General features: G+C 47.6%; 8 protein-coding genes across 8 annotated transcripts; 2 read left to right on the plus strand and 6 right to left on the minus strand.

Annotated features, from left to right (window-relative positions):
- Window positions 1-271: 271 nt before the first annotated feature.
- Window positions 272-1,051, minus strand: N7469_003318 (uncharacterized protein; the record flags this gene model as incomplete). Its single annotated transcript, XM_056642238.1, has 1 exon — window positions 272-1,051. The coding sequence occupies one exon, from the start codon at window positions 1,049-1,051 to the stop codon at window positions 272-274; it is 780 nt and encodes a 259-aa protein (XP_056501650.1).
- A 1,142-nt stretch (window positions 1,052-2,193) lies between these two features.
- Window positions 2,194-7,508, minus strand: N7469_003319 (putative ubiquitin-specific protease UBP12; the record flags this gene model as incomplete). Its single annotated transcript, XM_056642239.1, has 5 exons — window positions 2,194-2,783; window positions 2,845-4,683; window positions 4,745-5,959; window positions 6,004-6,369; window positions 7,022-7,508. 5 exons carry the CDS (start codon window positions 7,506-7,508, stop codon window positions 2,194-2,196), a joined length of 4,497 nt encoding a protein of 1,498 aa, XP_056501651.1.
- Window positions 7,509-8,228: 720 nt separating this feature from the next.
- Window positions 8,229-8,731, minus strand: N7469_003320 (uncharacterized protein; the record flags this gene model as incomplete). The annotated part of the gene is made up of 3 exons (XM_056642240.1): window positions 8,229-8,434; window positions 8,490-8,588; window positions 8,647-8,731. 3 exons carry the CDS (start codon window positions 8,729-8,731, stop codon window positions 8,229-8,231), a joined length of 390 nt encoding a protein of 129 aa, XP_056501652.1.
- Window positions 8,732-10,806: 2,075 nt separating this feature from the next.
- N7469_003321 (YoaK family protein) lies at window positions 10,807-11,812 on the minus strand (the record flags this gene model as incomplete). The annotated part of the gene is made up of 2 exons (XM_056642241.1): window positions 10,807-11,432; window positions 11,497-11,812. 2 exons carry the CDS (start codon window positions 11,810-11,812, stop codon window positions 10,807-10,809), a joined length of 942 nt encoding a protein of 313 aa, XP_056501653.1.
- Window positions 11,813-13,583: 1,771 nt separating this feature from the next.
- On the plus strand, window positions 13,584-13,802 carry N7469_003322 (uncharacterized protein; the record flags this gene model as incomplete). Its single annotated transcript, XM_056642242.1, has 1 exon — window positions 13,584-13,802. The coding sequence occupies one exon, from the start codon at window positions 13,584-13,586 to the stop codon at window positions 13,800-13,802; it is 219 nt and encodes a 72-aa protein (XP_056501654.1).
- An 800-nt stretch (window positions 13,803-14,602) lies between these two features.
- Window positions 14,603-16,609, minus strand: N7469_003323 (F-box/WD repeat-containing protein; the record flags this gene model as incomplete). The annotated part of the gene is made up of 2 exons (XM_056642243.1): window positions 14,603-16,300; window positions 16,358-16,609. 2 exons carry the CDS (start codon window positions 16,607-16,609, stop codon window positions 14,603-14,605), a joined length of 1,950 nt encoding a protein of 649 aa, XP_056501655.1.
- Window positions 16,610-18,232: 1,623 nt separating this feature from the next.
- N7469_003324 (autophagy-related protein 17) lies at window positions 18,233-19,861 on the plus strand (the record flags this gene model as incomplete). Its single annotated transcript, XM_056642244.1, has 1 exon — window positions 18,233-19,861. One exon carries the CDS (start codon window positions 18,233-18,235, stop codon window positions 19,859-19,861), a length of 1,629 nt encoding a protein of 542 aa, XP_056501656.1.
- A 555-nt stretch (window positions 19,862-20,416) lies between these two features.
- On the minus strand, window positions 20,417-22,120 carry N7469_003325 (serine/threonine-protein kinase RIO1; the record flags this gene model as incomplete). The annotated part of the gene is made up of 1 exon (XM_056642245.1): window positions 20,417-22,120. One exon carries the CDS (start codon window positions 22,118-22,120, stop codon window positions 20,417-20,419), a length of 1,704 nt encoding a protein of 567 aa, XP_056501657.1.
- Between the last annotated feature and the right edge of the window lie 328 nt (window positions 22,121-22,448).

A 22,448-nucleotide genomic window follows, 5' to 3' on the forward strand; every position in this document is an offset into this window, starting at 1 on the left:
TTGATAGTTCATGTAAGCATACCAGTCGAGTGAATAACACATCCTCCAGAGGGTGAGGAGTCCTCTCTTGAATATCAATGTACCTGACCGAGCGACAATCCTTAAAGAAAGAAACGAACGAGTGCATCTCACAGCACAGAAGGCGTGCCTGCAAGAGCGAAGAAGAAAGCAGCTATATGTATCCCCAGTCCCATTGGCGTCTGCCATATAAAAACCACCAGCAAAATCATCCTTTCGAGTCACAATGATTCGTCGTCGATAAATCTCTCAATCACAAAACCGTATTCCGGTCCATCGAATTTGAATTCGAATTAGCCTTCATGAAATGATCAAACGAGAAGGAGTCAGCAATCATGTCTTCAGCACGTTGTCTCGCCAACTCAGCAGCATGATAATCAACGAAATCAGGATTCACCATATCAAAAGGACTCATCGAGTTATGCACATCCGGATGGATGACTTGAGGCTCGCAATCCGGGTCATGGACTGGACTCGACGAACGAATCTCATGCAGAGTATCCTCGAAGTAAGACGTCTCGGAGCGATAATTTTGAGTTTGCGGGCCTGCAGACCGATCTTCATATCCGTATCCATAGCCTATATTATGAACGTCCCCGGAGTAAGTATGCCTTAATGGGTCGAGTATGGCCGCTGCACGACTAGTCTGGATTTGTTGATTATGTCGACGAGCACGGTTTGCAAGAAGGTCTGAATGCCCATTGACGTAGGAAGTACTGTCCGAGGTAACTGCTTCTGATTCTAAATCTTCGGCACGAAGTGGTGATGGACGAGGAGGAAGTTCGATTCCGAAGCCTGGATTGTCAAGACGCTGAGACTGAGACAATGGAGGGCGATACCCTGTTCCACGAGGTTGAGACTGGCTAGGATAGGATCTTTCCTGGAACTGAGGATTTGACTGGGTAAAGTGTGGAGAGCTTCGAGTATTTCCACTGGAGAAGTTGAGGTCCAAATGGCTGATTTCACTCTCGCTTGTCACTCTCGGTCGGTTACGAATCGAATTTCCAGATGATTGGGAATAAGTGCTCGGCATTTCTGGATGCGATCCCACTAAGGGAGGATAGCTAGAAGGTTGTTCTTCGAGGGAGTTGTCACTCAATAAACCGAGAGGATCTGATGGGTCAAGAAGTGGTGAAGGTGAGTCTTGGGGAAGTGAAAGGTCAGTTTGTGGATGAGAGGACATGGGAGGTATTTGCAAACCTTGTTGGTCATCGTGAGAAATTACAGAGGATTTTCAAATGATTTTGAAGTGAATCGATGTTGCAATTTTTATTAAAGAAAGAAAGAAAGAAACAAGAGAAGAGAAGGAAAGAAGGTGGAAGTTGTGGAGGAGAAGAAAGTGTGATGGAGAAGAGGAGTGAATGCATTGGAGACAAAGAAGAGAAGAGATGACAAGGTGAAACTGGACCATTCAAAGAGAGAAAGTAAAAGAGGATTACGAGTATTTTATATTTGACAATGTCACGAGTGACTAGACAGTACGCAGTGAAGTGAAGCCTAAGTGTTTATATGAGTATGTGTATACAAGCAGTCACACGAAGTTGAAGTATAAAAACAGCCACCGTCTACTTTGACGCATTTCAGTTCTTCTGATACACTAGCAAGATAGTAATAGAGTATCAGAAGATCACAGGCAAGCAGCATGTAGCCTGTTCTAGTACTCAACTCTCGCCTTCTATGCAATTCTCGAGTCCCTCCATATGCTATGCGGATTCTCCGCGATGACCGACGATGCAAAAAAAAAAAAGAAAGTAGAGACAAAACGGAAGAAAGAGAATAGCCAGCCATGCAAGAGAAGTAGAGAGAGGTGACATCAGGTACACAGAAAAAGACAAAGAGAGTCATCATACATATAGCAGAATCGATTCTCACTGCCAGTCGACATGGGGGGAGGGCACAAGCTAGGAGAGATAGAATAACCATGATAGAGCCATTAAAATCTCCAAAATGACAGGGGAAAAAAACCTGGAAACATTCAAGATGGAGGATCTGGGTGATATAAGATTGGTCACTATCCCCTTTTTTGTAAATCCGTTTTGACAACGCCGCATTCGCCAGATAAAACAGTTCAAAAAAAATAAAAAATAAAAAAATAAAAAAAAATAACAGAAGCTTTTCAATGTGCAGGGTAAAAAGGAGAAAGAAAGACAAACAAAGTTGGGCGTGGAATGAGGTTTACCAGACGTCGGTCATCTTGTCATTTTCGTCAACTCGAAGCTCCATGACCGGAAGTTCGTCGTCAGATGCATCGTTCTGTAATGGAGGCACATCTTCAAAAGAAACATCTTGATCGGAAATGGCCCCAGAGCGAAGACCCTCCATGCGATCTCCGTTCTCCGAGCTACCATCACCAACAGCAACATTGCTGTCATCATCTTCAAAGAGATCGTCACCACCTCCAGTGGCCTTGTCATTATGATCGTCATCAGAAGGTCTGTTAGGAACAGACATGGCGCCAAAAGACCAGGAGGGACCTTGACTGAGAAGGCTCATTTGGCTGGGTTCTTCAGGTTCGCTGTCGTCTGAGCTTGACATATTGGGGTCCCGCGAGAGACCATTCTGCGATGTGGATCCAAGACGCTGGCCATCTTCTGGCTTGTGGTCGGATCCATCGTCGCTCTCTGGTGGGTTCCTATAGTTCTTCACGATTTCTGAGATGACGGGTCCACCGAGAGGCTCAGGGGATCGACGACGGTAAAAGAGGAGATATGCGCGAGAGGACACGACCCGCGACTTGGTGTTGTCTATGTCATAAACGGACGAATCTGCGCATGTTAGTTAGCATTTCGGATGAAACTCAACAAGAACAAAGGATTTGTTTCTTACCATTAAAATCGTACCAGCGGCCATCCTCGAAATTTTTGCAATACGCAGTATAGTGACCGCCATTCATACTGCCAGAGTGGTTGTCGACACCAATGAGGTCGTACTTGAGTGGCTTTCCATCATCAGGACCAGTAATATACTTGGACAAATCCAGCTCCTCAAGGGGGAAGTCGACAAGAGTGTCCAACTTCATGCGTCTCCAACGGTTGATGATACAGAAACGCTTTAGATGAACAACCAAAACATCTGGGGTTGACCAAAGGTCAAACTTCTTTTTGGCTCGAGTATGCGTCTTACAACGAGGGCAGAACCAGGACTCTTGCTCCTCCAAGATCTCTTCTTTGCCAAACTCATCAAGGCATTCGTCAAGTGTAACACCCTTGGTCCTTCGGCTATCCCATTCAGATTTGCGTTTCATGATCTCAGGGTCACTGAGCAGTTCGGGCTTCAGGTAGGTAGCCTTGCCTCGAATATCATCACCATCCTTGTTCTCTCCGCCGAAGAGGGCGTCCTTCGCATCATCATTCCAGTCAATTATCAAAGCCTCCGATGCATTGATGAGATTGACATCCTCTTCAACTTCGCTGACAGGGCTCTGCGGCGCCTCAACTTCGCTACTAGCATCGCTGTTGTCGTCCGCTGAGCCATCTGAGGTATTTTCGGATTCTTTCTCAGTCTTCGGGGCCGGAATACGGGAGACAAGTGGCGCATAGTCACGGCTGTTGTCCAGACTACGGCCCAGAGGTAGCCCTTTCTCGTGCGGCGGTGGAGACAAAATCTTCAGTTCGAAGAGGCGTAGAAGATTCTGCGATATCTTACCAGCCAATGGGTGCGGTGCAGTTTGGTTCTCTTTGTCAGCCTGATTACCCGATTGGCCGTGCTCTGACTCGGGTTCCTTCTCATTCAAGATATCTCGAGTGGTCATTCCGGCGACCTGCTTCAAGACCTTTCTATAGATGGCTTCAATGTCACGAGCCTCTTCCTCGGAGAGAGCGATCATGAAGGGCAACGCAAATGGTGAGTATCTGGGCTTGCCATTGTTATTGTTGGTGCCCGAATGATAACGATTGAAGATTGGAACCACAATGCTATCTTGCACGGGCCCATCCACCTCCATGAACAGCACCTCATCCTCTGATTTGAGATTTGCGTCGCGGAACGAACGGCTGCTCTCATTGAGGTATTGGTAAAATGTTCCATGATACACCTCGCCACCGATGAGGCGGTTTTGGTTCACTCCAGATCGCCTAGCGACCTCCTTTTTGAAGGCAAGCAGGGAGTGGGTGGCATCGATTTCAACAATCAGTTTCACCGGAGCCTGTCCAATCTTTTGAACAATGACCTCGCGGAAGATGACCTGTCTGTTGGGGATCGGCAGAGTGAGATTAATGAATGGATCGAAGCTAATGCTGACTTTCTCGCAGTTAGGGCAGTGTAGGGTTGACTTATACATGCCAGCAAATAAGTCTGTCATGACAGAGTCATTGCGAACTTTGTATAACTCCCATGATTTAGCAGCAAACTTCTCCAGTGCTTCGCGATTGGTCACCATTTCATCGGTGGAATCGGGCTTTTCAACAGCAGGCTTTTTCACAATGCGGTTCAGATCTTCCGCCACACCGTCCATCAGAGCCATCAGATATTCCTGACTGTCTTGCTGTTCATAGCTGTCCATGAAGGGGTGGGTGCGTTTTATCACATTGCGGAACTTCCTGGGATCAACGAATGGGGGAGGTGGCTGTCTATGAATTTGGCCCAGCAAGGCTCCGTATGCACTGGCGAGTTGTCCACGGAAACCCAATGGGTTATCAAAGTTCAATTCAGACTTATGCTTGCCACCTTGAAACATACATTAGTGCTGGATCGATGGGTGTTTAAAAAACAACAAATGGGATCATACTCAGAAAATAGCAAGTCAGTTCTTCAACATTTCGGAGACACTGAGTAGCTGCATTCATGTAGCAAGTGTTTCCAAGGTTATCCAGACCCGTTTTGCCCATGGGAGGTCCACGAGGACGACCACGTTCGGGTTTGGGATCCTGTGCGGGAGTCGACCTGCCACTGTTTGAAGATATTGTCGCTTTAGCAGCGAGGCTGCTCAGTTCCTTTTTGGGCTTTTCCACACTCAATCCATTGGCCTGGAGTTTCTTCGCCACAACTTCAGATGCCCATTTCCCATTTTTGCCGGCCTGTTCCTCCAGGATAATTACATCCGTACCAACAAGACCAGCCATGCGTAAGTTCATGGTCCCATTATATTTGGGATTATCAGTCTGATCCTTAATTTGCTCATCCAGGAGCTCACGCTCCGTGCCTTCAGTCAATGAGAGGAATGCATTGGGGTCCACTACCAAATGCTTGCTTGTGGCGAGAAATCCCGAGGGCGGGGCGGGCGAGACTGTGCGGGAGACGGCGGGGGTCGTCACGGCGGAGGTGGAGGCACTGGGGATGCTACCAGCAATCTTCCAGACGCGTACTTTGGTCGATTTATCAATGCCGGTATCCTTCTTTGCCTCCTTCAACCATTTCTGGAAGTTCTTGTTTGCATGTGCCAAGATCTTGGCGGGGTGTCGAGTCTTTTCTTTGAGCATCTTCGGGTTGAAGCCGATAGAGGGGTTGGTAAGCTTGTAGACGGTGTAAATTTGAGGGTTCAGTTCATATTCGATGTTCTCGTCTTCTCCACGGAGGTTGGTGTTGTGCGCATAGCGCACGATGACCGGGGACTGGTCAGCGAGGCCATACCAGCTTTTGATCTTATCCCACCCTTCCTGGGGAAGCACCTCGAAATCTTCACCTTGTTTCAGACCTGGCCGTAGTGGAATGAATGTATCTCCCTTTTCATCCTTAAAGTTGTGATTTGTAGGACCAACGTCGAGTACCAGATCGGAGTTATCAACAGGGCCGAGTTCGGTCTCTTTGGATGCACCATCGACTTGCTCGGAATGAGAGGAACTCCGCGCCAAAACGGTCTTCAGCCAGTTCATTGACACCACATAACCCTTTTGTCGATCCTTGAGTGGCGGAGCCATGGTCGCTTGAACCTGGGCGATCTGTTCATCGATTGAAGGACGCCCTTCTCCATCACCACCATTGATGGTCTCGGCGCTGGTTCCCCCTCGGGCTCAGAATCAACAACCTCTGAGGCCGGGCGCTTTACACCAGGCGAAGGGGATCGAGTGTCTCCGTTGGAAGTCGGCATGTCGGAATGTTCACTGGCCAAGGTGAGGCCAGCAGTGGCGGTCGCGGGGGTTGGTGAGCGGGCGCCGTTGTGGTGGGATCGAGTTCCTGGGACGTGCGACTGTAAGTGAGCGGGCACGTAACGAGGCGGTTCCGGAGAGGTCGAAGGTGAGGAAGACGCGCTCACAGATGAAGGAGCGCGCCGAGAAGATAATAAATTTGAAGGTAACGAGGGAGCCGGAGAATTAGACTGAGGGTGACGTCGTGCCTCTCCTGGGCTGCTCGGGGAGACCTTGCGACGCTTTGTCGGAGACGTCGTGGCGAGGAGCTGCGCACAATTGGCGACAGCTCGGGGCAACCAAGGAAAAGGAATGGAAGGAATTAAAATGGTTCCCCACAGCCAGTTGAAGATTTGTTTGAACAAAAAAAAAAAAAAAAAAGTGTGGAGAAAAAGAAGAAGCAGAAGAGAAGAAGAAGAAAACGAGGCGGCGTTGAAGGGGAATTTTTTTTTGGGGCAGAAAAGACAATCCCCAAAAAGGGAATTTTTATTTCTTTTTTGGGCGAAGATTAGCCCTAGATTGACAACACTTTATCATTCAAGCTATACAGTTGAAGTATGAAAAACAATAGGCAGTAGGATTCCTATGAATTACGGAGAGTATCAAATGATACCAGTGAAGTGTAAAAAAAAAGGGAGAGTAGTGTGGAATATGCAGATGCTAGCAGTGCTAATACCGGGAGGATGTATAAAATAGCCCTGGAGTAGAGTGCAGTCTGGTAAGCTAATCATAATAAAAAATTCAATGTCCACCCTGTCATATTCCTTGATAAAATATATTCAAATTCTGCTTGATATTCGAATTTTGCGCTCATTCACTGTGTGCTTAAAATTGAATCAAGAATGATGAGTGCTGATGGGAGCCACCCCAAAGGTGAGGCGTAACTGACGATATCGCTTCAGGAAAAGAGATCTCACAAATTCAGAACCCAACCTATTCACCACCTTGAGACCACTCCATAACATTTTCCTGTTCTTCTTCCTCGGGCGCAGTTGGGTTGACAGGCTCAGTTGGATCAGAATCATTCCCTCCTACACTCCCCATGCTGTCCTGAAGAGGAACTGGATCTTGTTCAGAAAAGGAGACATTGGAGGTAGAGCCAGTCCCTTTTGCAAGGCTAGCCTCCAAAGGGCTGTTCTTTGCTCGCTTGCTTGAGGCTTGGCCACATATTCCACTTCTCTTGCGCTTTCGGTTGGGACGATCATGACTCGGATGATAATTCTCGTCGCTATCGCTATCAATCCATGTTGACCTGACTTTGGAGTGCTCCTTATTCCCATGCTTTCGCAGTAAGTAGGGACCTTTCATGAGATATCCTGCATTCTGCGATCCACAAGCTCTGCCTTTCTTTTGTCGCAGGAATATTCTTTTGGCTGCTTCGAGTCGTCCGAGGCTATAAGCCTTGTTGTATATCTGTTCCGATGCCATAGTTCAAGGTTCTCTTGGCTTACTTCTGGTAGTTAGCACAGTGTTTAGGAGTCATTTTATAGTTAGATGGAGTATAAATAGGCATACTAAGATGTGAAATTCAGATGAAGGGGAGATGGAGGCAGAATGTTGCAAGTGGGGTGATAGTAGGGTAGGAGACGAAATACTTGAAGGATGGTTAGATCTTGTGAGCAGATACTGTGCTCGTGACTAGCATTCATGGATCCTAAGTTTTCCTTGTTTTGGTTGTTCTATAAGCCATTCCCCTGGTAGGGCTGAAACTGATGCCAGGGGTTGGGGTCACTACATGAAGAATATTTCTAACCAACTAATTCAAGACCAACACCAAATACTACTTGGTGCTGGTGACAGACTAAGAATTGCAATAGAATACACGATATTAAGTTTGCAAAGAGAGACTTATATTAATAATCGAATGCAGTCATTTTGCACCTCCTCGAAGCTACGTAGATACAGTCAAGCTCACCACTTCAAAGCAAGGTCCGTGGAATTTGGAGGGAGAGTTACTTTAGAGAAACATTTGATGGTCGAGCAACTGCGCTATAGTCCCACTACTCATACTGATGGTACAATAGAGGTTGAACGCTCAGCCACCGATGTACTGAGCGATATCAAGCTCACTGATTATTTTCTGGTATAGCATCATCCAGTATAGCAAAACCAAATCTCCCCCGTCCCTCTGAGACAAGAGCAGCGCGTCTACTCAGCCGAATCGGCCTTATCCTGACGATAGAACGGCTTGGCAACCCTCTTGAATGTGTTCCCAATAGACAAAGAAGATGAAGACTTCTTTAGCGAATTCCGCTGAGAGCTTTGCCCGGACTCCGCACCCGAGTCATCTACCTTGTTCTCCTTGTCCATTATTCGAGCAATTGGTTGCATAATTTTCCTCCCCCAGCTTGCCACTTTCAGATAGTTAGTATCCTGAAACACCAGATAGTACACGGTGATAATACTTACAGACTTCCGGGAGACGAATGCGTTCCCGAGAGAGATCCAACGGTGGGAGGTTGCTGATATCAACGAGAGGGCGTCCATCGTTATCGCCGTATCGTATCTCTGCTTCTTGTTAGTTCCGTCTTCAATCGTCGAGTCTGATATCTTAATGCGAGTATACCTGACATGACGTGATAGAGCTGCTCTTCGTAGATCTCGCCCAGTTTTGCCGGATGGGGGGTTGAGTAGTCAAATTCGAAATACATGGCTAGAGCTGTTCAAGCACAACGTATCAGACTTTGAAGTGGGATGAGGAAGACAGGAGTCAAGAGCGATAGAATAGAGATGGGATTTGGAGGGAGAGTTACTTTAGAGAAACATTTGATCGTCAAATCTCTATATCAAGGTCACTACTCAAATAGTACGAGTGTATGTTCCAAATCGGGATTCCGCGGCTCTATTTTAGGGCTCGGCGAGCAACTTTTGGGACGGACCCAAACCTTTTACTATCCGACACCAAAAAAAGAAATTAGAATGTCCGGTACGGAACTTTATGGTATTTTGGATAACTGTATAACAAACTTAGCTTTTATTATTCATCTCATCTCAAAATAATGAGCGAATCATGAAGTTCGATGAATGTGCCAGGCCAGTGGGGGAAGGATTGCTTCGCAATCACAAGCTTGAACATGTTTCCTATTCGTGTCCCATTACTTCCAACATTCCTAATTCGATGACATGATAATATTGAAACCATCATATGATGCATCATAAGAAGTACGTTCAAGAGTTGTTAATAGAGTTTTGTGGGATAATGTCTGCATCGACTTGACAAGAATTTGAATTTGAAGAGTGATCATCAAGTGATTGAGCCCATGCCCCAAAACTGCTGTAGACTTTTGGAACCATGTTTCATGTCGCCCGTTCGTAGCTTCGATGACTATAATTCATCAGTGAGGGAGCTGTTATTAACTTTGATGTGATGACGCAGGCACGGCCATGGAAGATGTAGTGATCACTCTGTCGACGAAGCATACTTCCTGCTCGAAAGTAGGTGTCCGTATAAAAAGGGCCATCCGGCGATGGCTTATATACATCGCATAGCAAAATGATACAGATCCTGCCCTTTCCATTACAAAAATTAGTATTCTGAATTTTCTATTTCATTGTTAAGAAAAATGTATCCAAAGTTTTCTAATCGTAAAATAAGAATACACTGACTTCGATAAGTGGGTACCTACCCAAGGTATTGTTCAGACTCTCATGAATCTCCTGTGGTACCAGATGAGTAACTATGTAATAACCTTGGTGCAATCTTAGTGCAAGACTGAAAAAAAATGAATCATCGCGCTTAGTTTCTAGGCTTTTTACCATCCGATACATATCAAACCGTTCTTCGAACATTGAACTGACCTTGACTACTTAACTCAGGTAGTTCGAATCTAAAGAGGCACCACATCAAGTGCGCTGGAATTACCACATTGGACAAGTTGGGCCGCTTTACTGCTCGTCAAACAATTCTAAGGATCGAAACATCTTCTGCCTTGGAACATGCATGATAGTGGATAAACGTTGGCAAAAGACGGTGAAGAGGTGTGACGACTAGTCAGCTACAGATCAACTGTATGCACAGATCACGCACAGCCCGAGGGAAATAGTTCTCGACCACGAAACGTGGATGGCCCACGGAATATTCATTCTTACTTGATGATGCATGATCTCAGGACCCTATTTAAAAATGCAGTCGATATCATAATAACCCGAGCGTTGCTGCAACGAACATATGATATCCTCTGTTCCAATAGTGGGAGCTGATGCCCAGACGCTGGAAAACAGCTTCTGCCTGAGAACTGATGTAACAATGGATTCGGTTTTGCTGTTCAAATGCATTACTACTAGAGCTCAAACCCTCCAAGTTTATAATCAAGTGCCACCAGAGAAAGAAGCTTGCACTTCGGCAACTCGTCTCCTTGAAATTGTTTGTATAGATCATTATTCGGCTTTATACTCCACTTTCTGCTATCTCGGACTCCATCCATATATTAAAGTCGGAACAGTGCACTGAAATTTAGGTGGTGGGATAACTATGGGCTAAATGGTACATATACTCTATCTCAGAGCACTATACATAATTTCATAATTAATTCTGTCATTATAAAACTCAACATGTAGGCCGTGAATGAAGATCGCGGCCTCACTTGTATGAAAATCTAGCAGTCTACCGAGTGTTTCATCATAGCATGTATCGGACATGAAGCGCTGGATAGGTAAAGGCTAGAAGACGCAGGCTCAAAAATGCAAAGGAAGTAACGTAATGAAAGAGGAATCATGGACAGTGCAGCTAAACAGGACTGTCTTGCTTGGGAGTTCCCGACTCGGATGTTTCTTTCCAAACAAACCAGGAGAGAGTGATGGTGCCTTTCAGAGCAACCGCTAGCCACAAGCTACTAGCCATGGAGGTTGTTTTCGAAAGCCCACCAGCAGTCATTGCACCAAGAAAGAGGGCCAGGAATGCTGCAATCCTTCGATTTCTCTTAGGATTAGCAGACCAAGGACGAGTATATAGCTTTAGGTCAACCAGGAGGTCGCAGAGCAGTGTAGTGACAACGACGGTAGGGATTTCGTCAAAAGCCAGTAAGCGAGAAGCAACAATCTGTCCAGCAGCTTGGAAAGCTAGGAGGGTGATTGGGATGATTTGCATCCATTCGATCGGGGCTCGAGGGTCTTCGGGTTTAGGGCTGACAATACCGGCCTGAACGACAGAGGCGGCAACAATCAGAGCAGCAGTCTGTATCCCGAAGGACATAATAAGTGTAGAGCGTCGCAGTGGGTTGAGGGCACGAGCAAGATGAATGAAGAATAAGTTGCTGCATAGGAAGACGGTTAACGCAATGAGGGACTTTGCCCACAGATACGCTGGATATTCGGGTTGTCCGGATGCACCCAGGGCGATGAACACAGTATTGCCTATCAAGGGTCAATATAAATCATGATAAAGGGATATCATGAATGGGAACTTTAAAGTACATACCTGTCTGCATACTTGAGAAACTTCCCCATGCGTTGAATGACAGACCGTCGACCAAACCGCCGACGAATCCACAGACAATCAAAATGATATCAGCCCTTCTTGGGTCCAGTTCAACCAAGAAATACTCTGCTATTTTTGATCGAGATGAATGGTATGAGCTGCCTGTGGCAGACGGCACATTTTCAGAATAGAGTACATTGGATCCACGCTCTACAGAAGCCGTCCGACTCCTCTGAACGCCGTCTCCTGGGACATTCTTAGTTTCATTGCCTTCCTCTGTAGTGGCAGAGGAAAGAGAGCGCCGTGACGTATTCATTTTGTTTAGCAGCCAATATCCGATGATAGACAACGCTCAGCTGAAAAATTCAGATTCACGGAAATGAATGGTCCAAGGCCGGGACGAGGTTGGCTTTCTTTTAGGACCGATCTTCAAATATGCACATTGAGGAGCAAACCATGGACGATGACGCCTGACAGGGATTCATCAGCGGATCGTTTTCGTCGGAGTCTTGGTATCTTGGATTTTCTCCACTGGATTTCCTTGGTATCACTGCTGATGCCGTTTTGATGTTTTTTGTCACGTCTCGAAGGGACGCAGGGGGTTTCACCCGCAGAAAGACATAAAATTGAGGTATATCAAAGCGCAACTCGCCAAAGATGATACGGTTGATCTCTGTATGTACAAAGGTAAGTATCAAGCTATAGAGTCTAGCCACAATCTACGTTGACGCCCATGTGGTTGTTCATGTCGGTCTCCGGGCCAGCCTGACAATCACTCCTGCAATGGCGCAAAAACAATCCGACATGTCGATGCTGATTCCGGCCCAATGATTGCAGATTGCCTTGGTTCTACAAGTATTGAACTTGGCACGCTTGGCAAAAGTCCGCAATCGGCAGTTGACTTATCGCTGGACGCTGAGAGGCTGAGGGAGGGAGGCTGACGGCATAGAAATGTTGCAGATCACCATATATGCCAAGCAGCGCGCCTCCTTCGGTTGTGGGTAACCTCCTCATTCAACACAGCCGCCATAGAAGGTAGTGCGAGGAAAGTAGACTAGTGATTTTGGGAATTTCGTCGCCAAGGAATTGGCTAGGATGATCGACGCGGAGTGACAAGCTGGCGGTTAAGGTTTACAGCGGGAGACTTCGTGCCAAGGCCGGTCCGCCATGGGTCTGGCCTCGCGGAGGGGGCTGAGTCCTACATATGGAGGAACACGAGTCTTGGCGAGGATCGATTATGGAGGAAAGGGGTAAAAGGGCATCTGGGAGGAAGTCAAGATCGATCCGATCGGAGAATCTGACTACGTATTCTCATGCTAGACGTCTTGGTCCAGTTCAAAATCGAGTTGCTACTGGCACTTCGTAAGTGGTGGAGATGTATGATACATAGACATGATTGGGTGGAGATCGATATACTTCGACATGAGATCCCAATCTGACTACCATAGGACTACCCCATCCCCCACTCATAACGGGCTATGAACATTGGGCTTGACATTCCAAGTTCAAAGTGCAGATAACATCAAACACGTCTGCCTAGACCAAATTTATCCAAGGTTCGTTGAGCTGTCGATCCCCCACGCCACGCATTATGGTGCTCGGTAATGATTTGACTGTTTATCGGGGCTTGTCCAACGTCTACTCTCGTTGTTGCAGCTTGGATTGTGGGGTTTGAAACGTTCGGGAAATGGTTCATCCATTTACGCATTCTAATGACTGTTATCGCACAGAAAGAGAGAAATATCCGCTGCAAGTCGTTTAGTAGGAGATCGACATAGCGCTTATCAAGTACATGGATAGGCTCGGAATCAACACCATGAAGGATGACTTTCATAGCCATGACTTCATGTAGACTTCCCAGTCTTTCTTTTTGCTGAACTCCTGAAACGACCCCGCCCCGGTATGGAAGTTTGATCAAAGATTCCCAGTGTCATCTCAATCCTGGTGCAGATGGCTGCTCCGCCACAGACAGATATTCCAGTGAAGTTGTCAGCATTTCTGATCACTCCGCTTGCTTTCTTTCCTCGGCTTGTTCGGACTGTTTCCGAGATACATCTAAGCAGGCTGATTATGTTGTGGGCAATTTCATGGCTGCATGGCTGTTGAGACAGGACTCGGCATGGGAGATCTTCAGAGGGGGTGGGCTCGGCATGATTCTATTTGAACCAAACCCCGCGTTGACTTCTGGATTCACCGATTCAGAACATTGTGAAGCATATACCAAGTACCGACGACCGGATGAAAAGTCGGATGAGGTTGTTGAGCTTGAAAAGGAGTGGGGAGCGGCGGAATGGGGGCTTGATTAGAACATCAAGCTGCGTTGTTCTTCTTGGGACTAAGTCGAACTGGAAATGTGGTGTCTTTAATAGTGCTATATAGCACCGCTTGGTAGTGTCTAGATAGTATCCTGCCAGAATTGAGGCTGAATGAAGACCCTAGTAGCATTGTTTCGAGTCGCTCTGGAACCTGAAGCAGAAACATTGGCTTATAAAGCGAGGCTTGCTGCCTATCTCTACAGATGTGTCATGCCAGGGAAATGTGGTCGAGCATTGGATCCAGAAGGGCAGAACTCCTAGTACTAGGTAGTAACAGTAGTCAGTATTACAGTATCAGCATTGAAGCTTCAAGGTTCAGGTTGAACTTGAATCTCCTGTATCTATGAGGATAAATTGAATTGATTCGGACAGCATCAAATCATAGCAAACGACTCCAAGTTGGACCTTCTTTTAATGTCGAATTTAATCGAAATAAGATTCCAGAGAAAATGAGGCGTAGGAAGCAGAGTGCGCCGGTATGGTGGATAACAATGATAGTATTGATTATATAACATGGTATCACCGATTGTCAAAAAGAATATGTAGAAATCATGAGCAAGTACTTCAGCGCCTCGAATGCAAGTATTGGAAGGAATGCAAAAACCACCGAGACGATTTTCGAAAATTGTACAGAAAAGTATTTTATAAGCGCCCAGGGTATCCTAACCATAATAATCATAGTGTGCCGAAGATAAAGATTCATATCGAAATGCAAGGTGTCCTGGGTGACGGAAGGGCACAGGAGAAAGTAATATCGTAGATAGAGTAGAAGGCGCAATAGGAAGGAGAGATTAGGAGCGGAAATCGTACATGCGGACGTGATAATCATCACCTCCAGTAATGAAACGACTGTCGCTGAGACCAATACAATTAACAGCAGCTGAGTGGCCTTCGTAGGTCTCTTGACAGGTGGGAATGCGCGGATCCCAAATCTTCACCATGCGATCCATGCCACCAGAAGCAATACGCAAGGTGTCGGCAGATAAGGCCCAAATGCCTTCCAAGTGTCCGAAGAACGTTCGAAGGCATCTGCCAGTGCTAGCTTCCCACAGACGAATAGTTGCATCAACGCCACTAGTGATGATGTAGCGTGGAGGGTCACGACGATCTGGATCCTCCTCGAATGATGATCCGAAGGATGAAGCCGCAGAGAGGCTCTTAGCCTCGAGGATAGGCGACAGTATGTTGACGGGGGCATCTCCATTGTTGGAGGCGGTGCTCACATGATCGTTCTCACAGTCTCCCAGATGCTCAAGTTCAATTTCACGAGGCAGTGGTAGGACTTGCTGGACTGCACCGATATGATTGTTGAAGACACGGATGCAGGTCTTGGTGTCGAGGTCCCACAATCGAGCAGCGCCGTCATCGCATGCAGTAAGAACAGTACGCGACGGTGTGTCTATCTTGACTGCATTGACACCCTCCGGGTGAGGAAGGATAAAAGTCGATTTATCTTTAAAGTTCCAAATCTTTACAGTTCGATCGACAGAGGCCGAGGCAAGAAGAGTCGAATCAAAGTGCAGGGCAATGACTGCCTCACTGTGTCCGTTATACTTGGAAATACATTCTCCAGTGCGCCAGTTCCAGACGCGAATGCTGCGATCGAGACTACCAGTGATCAGCTTGGTGTCATCGAATTGAAGGCAACGCACTCCGGCGGTATGTCCTCGAAGTGTGCGTAACTCTTGACCGGTCTCCATGTCCCAAATCTTGATTGTAGCGTCATAGGAGCCAGTCATGAGGATGTTATCCTCGAACTGGAGACACATGACGCTATCAGTGTGGCCACGAAAGACTTTGGCTGAACAACGCCTGTGCTTCCAATTCATACCAACCTCGAAACGATCACGATATACATCCTTCCATGGGCGGTAACGGGTCTTGTAGTAATCGTCGTCGGCAACGGGCTTGTAGGCAGGAGAGATGCAGTGTCTTTTAATCTGATGACAACTGTGTTCATCTTCAATCTTGCGCTTGTTGGTATTGGGCAACGTGACAACTGAGCAGGTTCCATTAGGGGCACCGTCATTGTGAGGGTTCGACGCTTGATTTGCTGATTCATTGCCCCAATTCGTCGCACGAAGTTCAATCTCGCGCTTTGATTCGCGCAGGCGTTTTCGGTCCAGCAAGGGCAGTCCCCAACCGCACTTGTTGCACTTGCGACGAATATGCTGTTCACACATACGATGCCAAACAACGTCATCATCTGCAAGTGCTCGCCAGCGGTGGGAGACCTGAGCGGCGCGGCAAAGCGAGGCAGTGTCGAGATAACGCAGAATTTTGAATGAAAGCTCAGGGGGTAGTGCGGTCAAGAAGTCGATTCGAATCAATTCGCGAACGCTAGCAGAGATGAAAGAAAGTTGAGGAAAACAGCATTGTGCTAAGATTCCTTGTAACATTAATTTGCGCTGCTTGGCTGGAGCAGCGGAAAAGAGGGACCAAACATGAGCGATGCCCTGCTGGTCATCTTGAGGAAGGGTCTCCAGTTCCTGGCTGTGTTAGAAGGTCGCTTGGTCCCAAGGCATCGACGGCGAAATATGACTTACCTGCTGAAGCTGACGCATGGATTGCTCATCAGCCTGGCGATTGCATTTCGAATCTGGCTGGTGGCGATAGCAATAGCCGGCATTCACAGCACGGGGAATGGAGGGTGTCCCGTCCTCTGAACGAAGAGGCGCATATTGCCTTGGATGATATTTGGCTAAGAAAGGAGCAACATTCTGTTTCGCTAACTCTGCGAGTGTTTCCGACGTCGTCTCCTTGGCCTTGGTTTCGTGGGGGGGCGGTGCAGTTAGCATCGGCGTTGTCGACAGCAGTCCTTTCCGCAAAGTCCTTGGGGAATTCCATGGCCGGCTTATGTAGTTACACCACAGCGGTGTCCTGCTAAATGTGTGCCAGTAATGGGTTGTCCTCGGTCTAAAATATCACCCGGCAGCAATCTTGCTCAAGGACTCACAGGCCGAGGCCAAATTGCTGCGCGATAAGACTTTGAGTGGCGAGTTGTCAACGGTGGGCGTTCACGAAGAAGTTTTGATTTGCAAGAAGTCTGATAGTAGGAAATAGCGAGAGGAAGGTCGGCAAGTATCAAATAGGGTTGACGATGTCCACCAAGGTAGTCAAGGGATCGGAAATGTGAGAGATCTCGATTGCTCAGATGGGCGAGTACCGTGGGAGATGCGTATTTCGGAAGTAATTTATTCTGTACGGTAGGAGATAGAACGTTGGTGGAACAGAATGAAGGGAGAAAACGGCGAATGAAGGAATATAAAGGGCGAATCTGAAAATTGCAAAGATTGCGACATCCAGCTCAATCTTCAATTATGACTGATGTGACGGTCTGCAATCACACCATTTCGGGGGGGATCACGGGGGCAAATTCGGGCGGTGAAATAGGGCAATACCGTTACGTAATGCTGTCAGATCCTTTTACTGGTCCAAATTAGGCAGGCGCCCCACGTGATGGCGCCATTTCCCCAGCGCCTTCCGTCAGAACGATTAGCGACGAGCCGAAGACTCGGAGTATACGGAGTAAATAGATAGTACCTAAATGGTACTAGTTACTACTGCATTTGTACTAAGCCGTGCATGTATTACAATGTACCGGAATAGTTCACCCGCCATGGTGGATAGATCTACCTACAATCCACAGTCTGCATCAGGTACGTACTTTGTACATTTACTCCGCAATAGAGACTGTGCTACGTGGAAACAATTAAGGCTAAACATCACTTTAGCTAAGCAAGCGCGTTCAAGCTACAATCTGTATTGACGAAATAACTAGCTGTTGCATTGTAAGTACACAGTTAATCGCAAATTGTGCAAGGTACTGTAGCTTGTGAGTACACTGAAGTACTGCAGGTTGACCGCTTTTCCTCCAAGGTCTTTTGGCACTTCAGACCCACCACGCAGCACATCATCTCTCCTCCACTCAACTCACCCGCGTTCTTCCTCTCTACCTCTCTCTTTCTTTCTCTCTCTCTCTCTCTCGGCCGATGAGGTGATCTACCAGATCTACAGGTAAGCTTCTTTTCTGTATTCGGAAAATTTGCATCTCTTGCGTCTTATCTCGTAAACATGGGATATCCCGCTTCTCCTGCATTTGGAAACGGCTGAGCTATACTGGTCCAATGATCAGCCTTGGAGAGTTACCCTTACGTCGTGGAAACCCGGGCGCACTTCTGCTGCTCTTACGGCACCTGTCAATGTACCTACTAAACCAATTCCTCTCTGAATAGGGATGGTAGGAAGAATCTAGACCCAAGGCTCGGCCCCTCTTGGATCGTAAATCATACCGGAGCCCCGGCGGCAACCATAACCCGGAGGTTTGATACCATCTCGTCATCGCACACCATTCTTCATCCTTGCACGACATACCGGAAGCCAGCATTGCGACTCGTACGAACTCTATATCCTTGCTCGACATGTCCTCACAGTCGTCTTCAGCCTCTATCGCTCGGGGTGGTACCGAATACAGCGGACAAGACGCGTTGCCCAACCTGGAGACTCTCGTTTCATATCTCATTGTAGCCAAGCGTGGCCTTTCCTGCTATCATTATGTGTGGCGGGCCAATGAGATTGTTACCGAGGCTCGTACAGCCCTGGAAGATAGTGTAGTAGTCTCCTCTCGGACTACCTTTCTGCGCCGTGGCTTAAACAGCCAACTACGCTTACTTTATAATATTCGGTCCGAAGTGGCGGACATCTCAAAAAGGGGTCGAAGTGAATTCTCGGATGCGCTCAAGAACCTCGATGCTGCTGATGCGCGGCTGCGAGACACCTTAGACCTTCTTCGGGAAACAATCGTTCATGCCTCCTTTCGACCCAAAGAAGAACCGGCAAGGAGTTTGCATGACTTCGTAGATGAAAGAGGGGTCGAGGAGCTGCATACGGCAATGAAAGAGTCTATTGACCGCACGAATACTGCGCGCGGTGATCTAGACATATCAAACCGTGAATTCGATGACGAGCTTGAGTCTATCCGACAGGCGCTCTATCGTTATCGCTCAGCCACCAAACTTGCTTCATCCCGGGCATCCGTGTCCTCTTCCTCGCCGTCTGCGTCCGAGTCAGACCTTCAGGCCGTCTCATCTATGCCGGGCATGCTCCAGTCCTTAGAGGAGCATGCCCGAAAAATGGCTAGGAATCTCGAGTCTCTTGCTAATCACTTCGATCTGTGCGTGAAGGTACTAAAACATACAGAAGGCGGTGGTGCTGCTGCCCGTTCAATCACTGGTGACATCCCTACTGAGGTCAGCGGCGAGGGTGTTCTCAAAATTGAGGAGGCGCTGGACGCACCTCAAGCTCCGATCTCCGAGAAAGCATACCGAGAAATGCTCGAGGTCATTGTCAATGACACTCCCGTCGCAGAGGATGTCGTGATTGAGTTCCAAGATCGTATCAACGAGATGGAATCTATTTTTGAACAAGTCATGGTGCAGCGGGATGCGCTCATATCGATCTCTAACGCCTCTCTCGAGGTCCACAGACATCTCTCAAATCTTGCATCAACCGGTCTCCCTCGTTATATTGCCCAGGCGCATAATTTCACCCGTGTCTGGAACGAAGAAAATGAACGCATTAACTCCGGTCTAACTGAACTTTCTGATCTACATGCTCTATATGAGGGATTTTTGAATGCGTATGATAGTTTGATCTTGGAGGTTGCTCGCCGATCCCACGTTCGAAAACGCGTGGAGAAAGTTCTTCAGGATACTCAGCACAAACTCAGTCAACTGTACGAGGAAGATGTCACTGCTCGCGAAGCCTTCCGTGTCGAGCAGGGCGATTTCCTACCGTCCGATATTTGGCCGGGAATTGGTCGCGCACCAATGCAGGTGGAATTTCTACGTGTATCGGGTGGTCAATTGGAAAATGCACGCGGGAATGAAGATAGCAACCAAACCCGAGATGCTCACGCTGACGCCAACACAAAGATTACCCCAACTGGGGACAGCTCAGAAGGTGAAATCATCCCTGCACTACCTAAGGATGTGATTGAGCAAGCGCTCTCACGAGTCAGAGCACGGACGCATGATCTTGTTCAGGGTTGAGGGCTGCTGTCTTCCCTTTCAAACACGATCCGCCCATTTCATGTGTTGTAATCAATGTAGCGCTAAATATGACATTAAGCTAGTTTACTGATTTGCTCAAGGCCTAAATGATGCAAGCTAATTGGTCCGATCCCCATTCAACCTCCTACTCCCTACCATACAGAATGATCGGTAGATGCATACTCCTCCCGTAGAGGATGTAAGCACCACTGACGAGGGTAGGAGGTAATGGTGGGTAGATATGACGTTCAAAGAGAGCTCTGATAGGTAAACGATCAAGTGCTAGTATTCAGATAATAGAAATATTGATACACACCTGATTCTGGACGTTCTTAGATACAGTTGTAACTTGAAACAACCGAAGCCTACCCTGCTAGTAAGTAGTAATACGAATAGTGTAGAGAAAACTTGGAAAGCATAAATTTTTATCGAGTCTATACCGAGGTATCAATCATAGTATATCCAAATGCTCCATCCCATATATGCATTCAATCATGAACTCATGCCATACCATATCCATGCATGTGTGTTGGAAAGAAACCAACAACGAGAAGCTCATTTCTTCTTCCGCGAAGAAGAAGAGACCAGTTTTTTCTTCATATGCTTGGGCATCTTCTTGGCTCGTGCCTCTCGCTTTTCCTCCTTGACCTTGTGTTTGTGATCGCGCTTGGCATCCTTATCCTCGAATCGCTTGCCACGGGGTTGCTTTGGCGCAAAGGGATCCTTCTCTTCGTCGCTCTCATCATCGGAACCGGAGACAGAGACACCACCACTACCGTCGGACTCTGAGTCAACCTCATCATCGACAGGAGCAGATTTGCTCTTGCCAGTGGCTAGCAAATCTCCGTAGACAAGGTCGCCACCTTTACCGTCGCGAACTTTCTCGGCATCACGTTCAACGTCGTAGACCTGTTCAAGGTTCTGCGGGATATATTGTTGACGGAAGACAGCAGTGTCGACGTCCTCAGATTCGTGCTGCTTAGCGTCGCCCTCCTCACGAGCAGACAGAAGCTTCTCAATGACCTCGCGCATCTCATCGTTCGCGAAGTCAGTAGGACCCTCAGGTGAAACGATGAATTGGAAAACCACGCGCTCAGGAAGAGTATCAACGCCCTTTCGGCTGAAGAAATCACTGACGTTCTTGATATCCATACGGAGAAACTCCAGACTGCGAGGGTGATCGTGCTCAACACTCTGACTGACATCAATGATGTACAGACGCTTCTTGTGGTAAAGAATATTGTACTCGCTCAGATCAGCGTGAACCAGTCGGCAGGTCTGGTACATTGTTCGCATGTAACCCAGCAACTCGATGTAAAGGGAGCGGTAGCGCTCTTCAGCTTCGGAACGATCAAACTCAACATCTTTGAGGCGAGGAGCGGCGATACCCTTGGAGCTACCAATGAATCCCATGGCAAGAACGTGAAGACGCAGGTAAAGCGGCTCGGGGCAGGGAATGCCGGCGGCGTAGATTCTACGCAGGTTACGCATTTCCTTTTCGGCCCACAGCTTAACCATTGCACGATTATTACTCTTGCTGTAGCCTTGGCGGAAACGGAATTCACCAGTCACATATTTATCACGGTCTTTGAAGACAAGAATGCTCGTCTTGTAAACCTTGACAGCGCGGTGAATGGGAGCAGCATCCTCCTCCTCCGATACAGACATGGCATGGTAAACATTGGCCTCCTTTCCGGTCGAGAGACATCCGTGAATTTCAGATACGATGCCACGGTTGATCATCTGCAGCAACAGCATGCGAGTGCGGGGGTCCAAGACCTGTTCCGATGTAGCACGATCCGCTCGATCTCCTCCGTGATTCCCCTTACCCGACAGACCGGATTGTTGATCATCCAGCTTGATCTTGGCTGCATGGCGAGTCAAAGACTTGACTTGATCATCGACGGATGCGTATGTATTGACAGTCGGCTTCTGTGTGTTGGTTTTAGGGTATGTCCATTTCGGAGCATTGGGATCGGCAGCGAGGTCGTTGATCTTTCGCTGACGGTTATAGGCCTTTGTGAGATCAGACGGGTCCGATGTATTGAAATCCTCTGTGTCTAACTCCTCCTCAAAAATATCATCGTAATACTCTTCCTCGTCATCTTGCCCCTCCTCATATTCTTCGATGGATTCTTGCCCCGCGGCGGCCGTTGTAGATTCAGCATTGACATAGCCTTGATTGGGGACGTAGGTATGGGATGGTTCAAGACCATCAGCCAGGCTCTCGCCTCTGACAGGAGTCTCCGAAGCACTCATCCTAACACGAGCGACTGGAGATTGTGCAAAAAATTCGTTCAACACCCAAAAAAGACAAATCGTCCACCTTGTTGGAAAACGATCTGCTTTTTTTTTCTTGTCTCTCACCGCCCGGCAGAACAGTCCCCCGCCTTCCAGAAAAGACACGCGCGACTCTCTGCGCGTCCCTCCCCGTTCATCGCGAGGTTTCAATCGATTGTCTTCAGACGTAATTCTTCCTTTTTGTCCACGGTGCTTTTCTGACTCTGGACGAGTCCCGGGGATTTGAACTACTTTTCTTTTACAGCTCGGCTTCGGCCGCGTAATGCGTGGTTGTCTGTGATCCTCG

The sequence above is a fragment of the Penicillium citrinum genome (genome assembly GCF_028827155.1).
Source record: "Penicillium citrinum strain IBT 23319 chromosome Unknown utg000003l:1.0-4596430.0:1.0-4598250.0, whole genome shotgun sequence".
In the NCBI taxonomy this organism is placed as follows: domain Eukaryota; kingdom Fungi; phylum Ascomycota; class Eurotiomycetes; order Eurotiales; family Aspergillaceae; genus Penicillium; species Penicillium citrinum.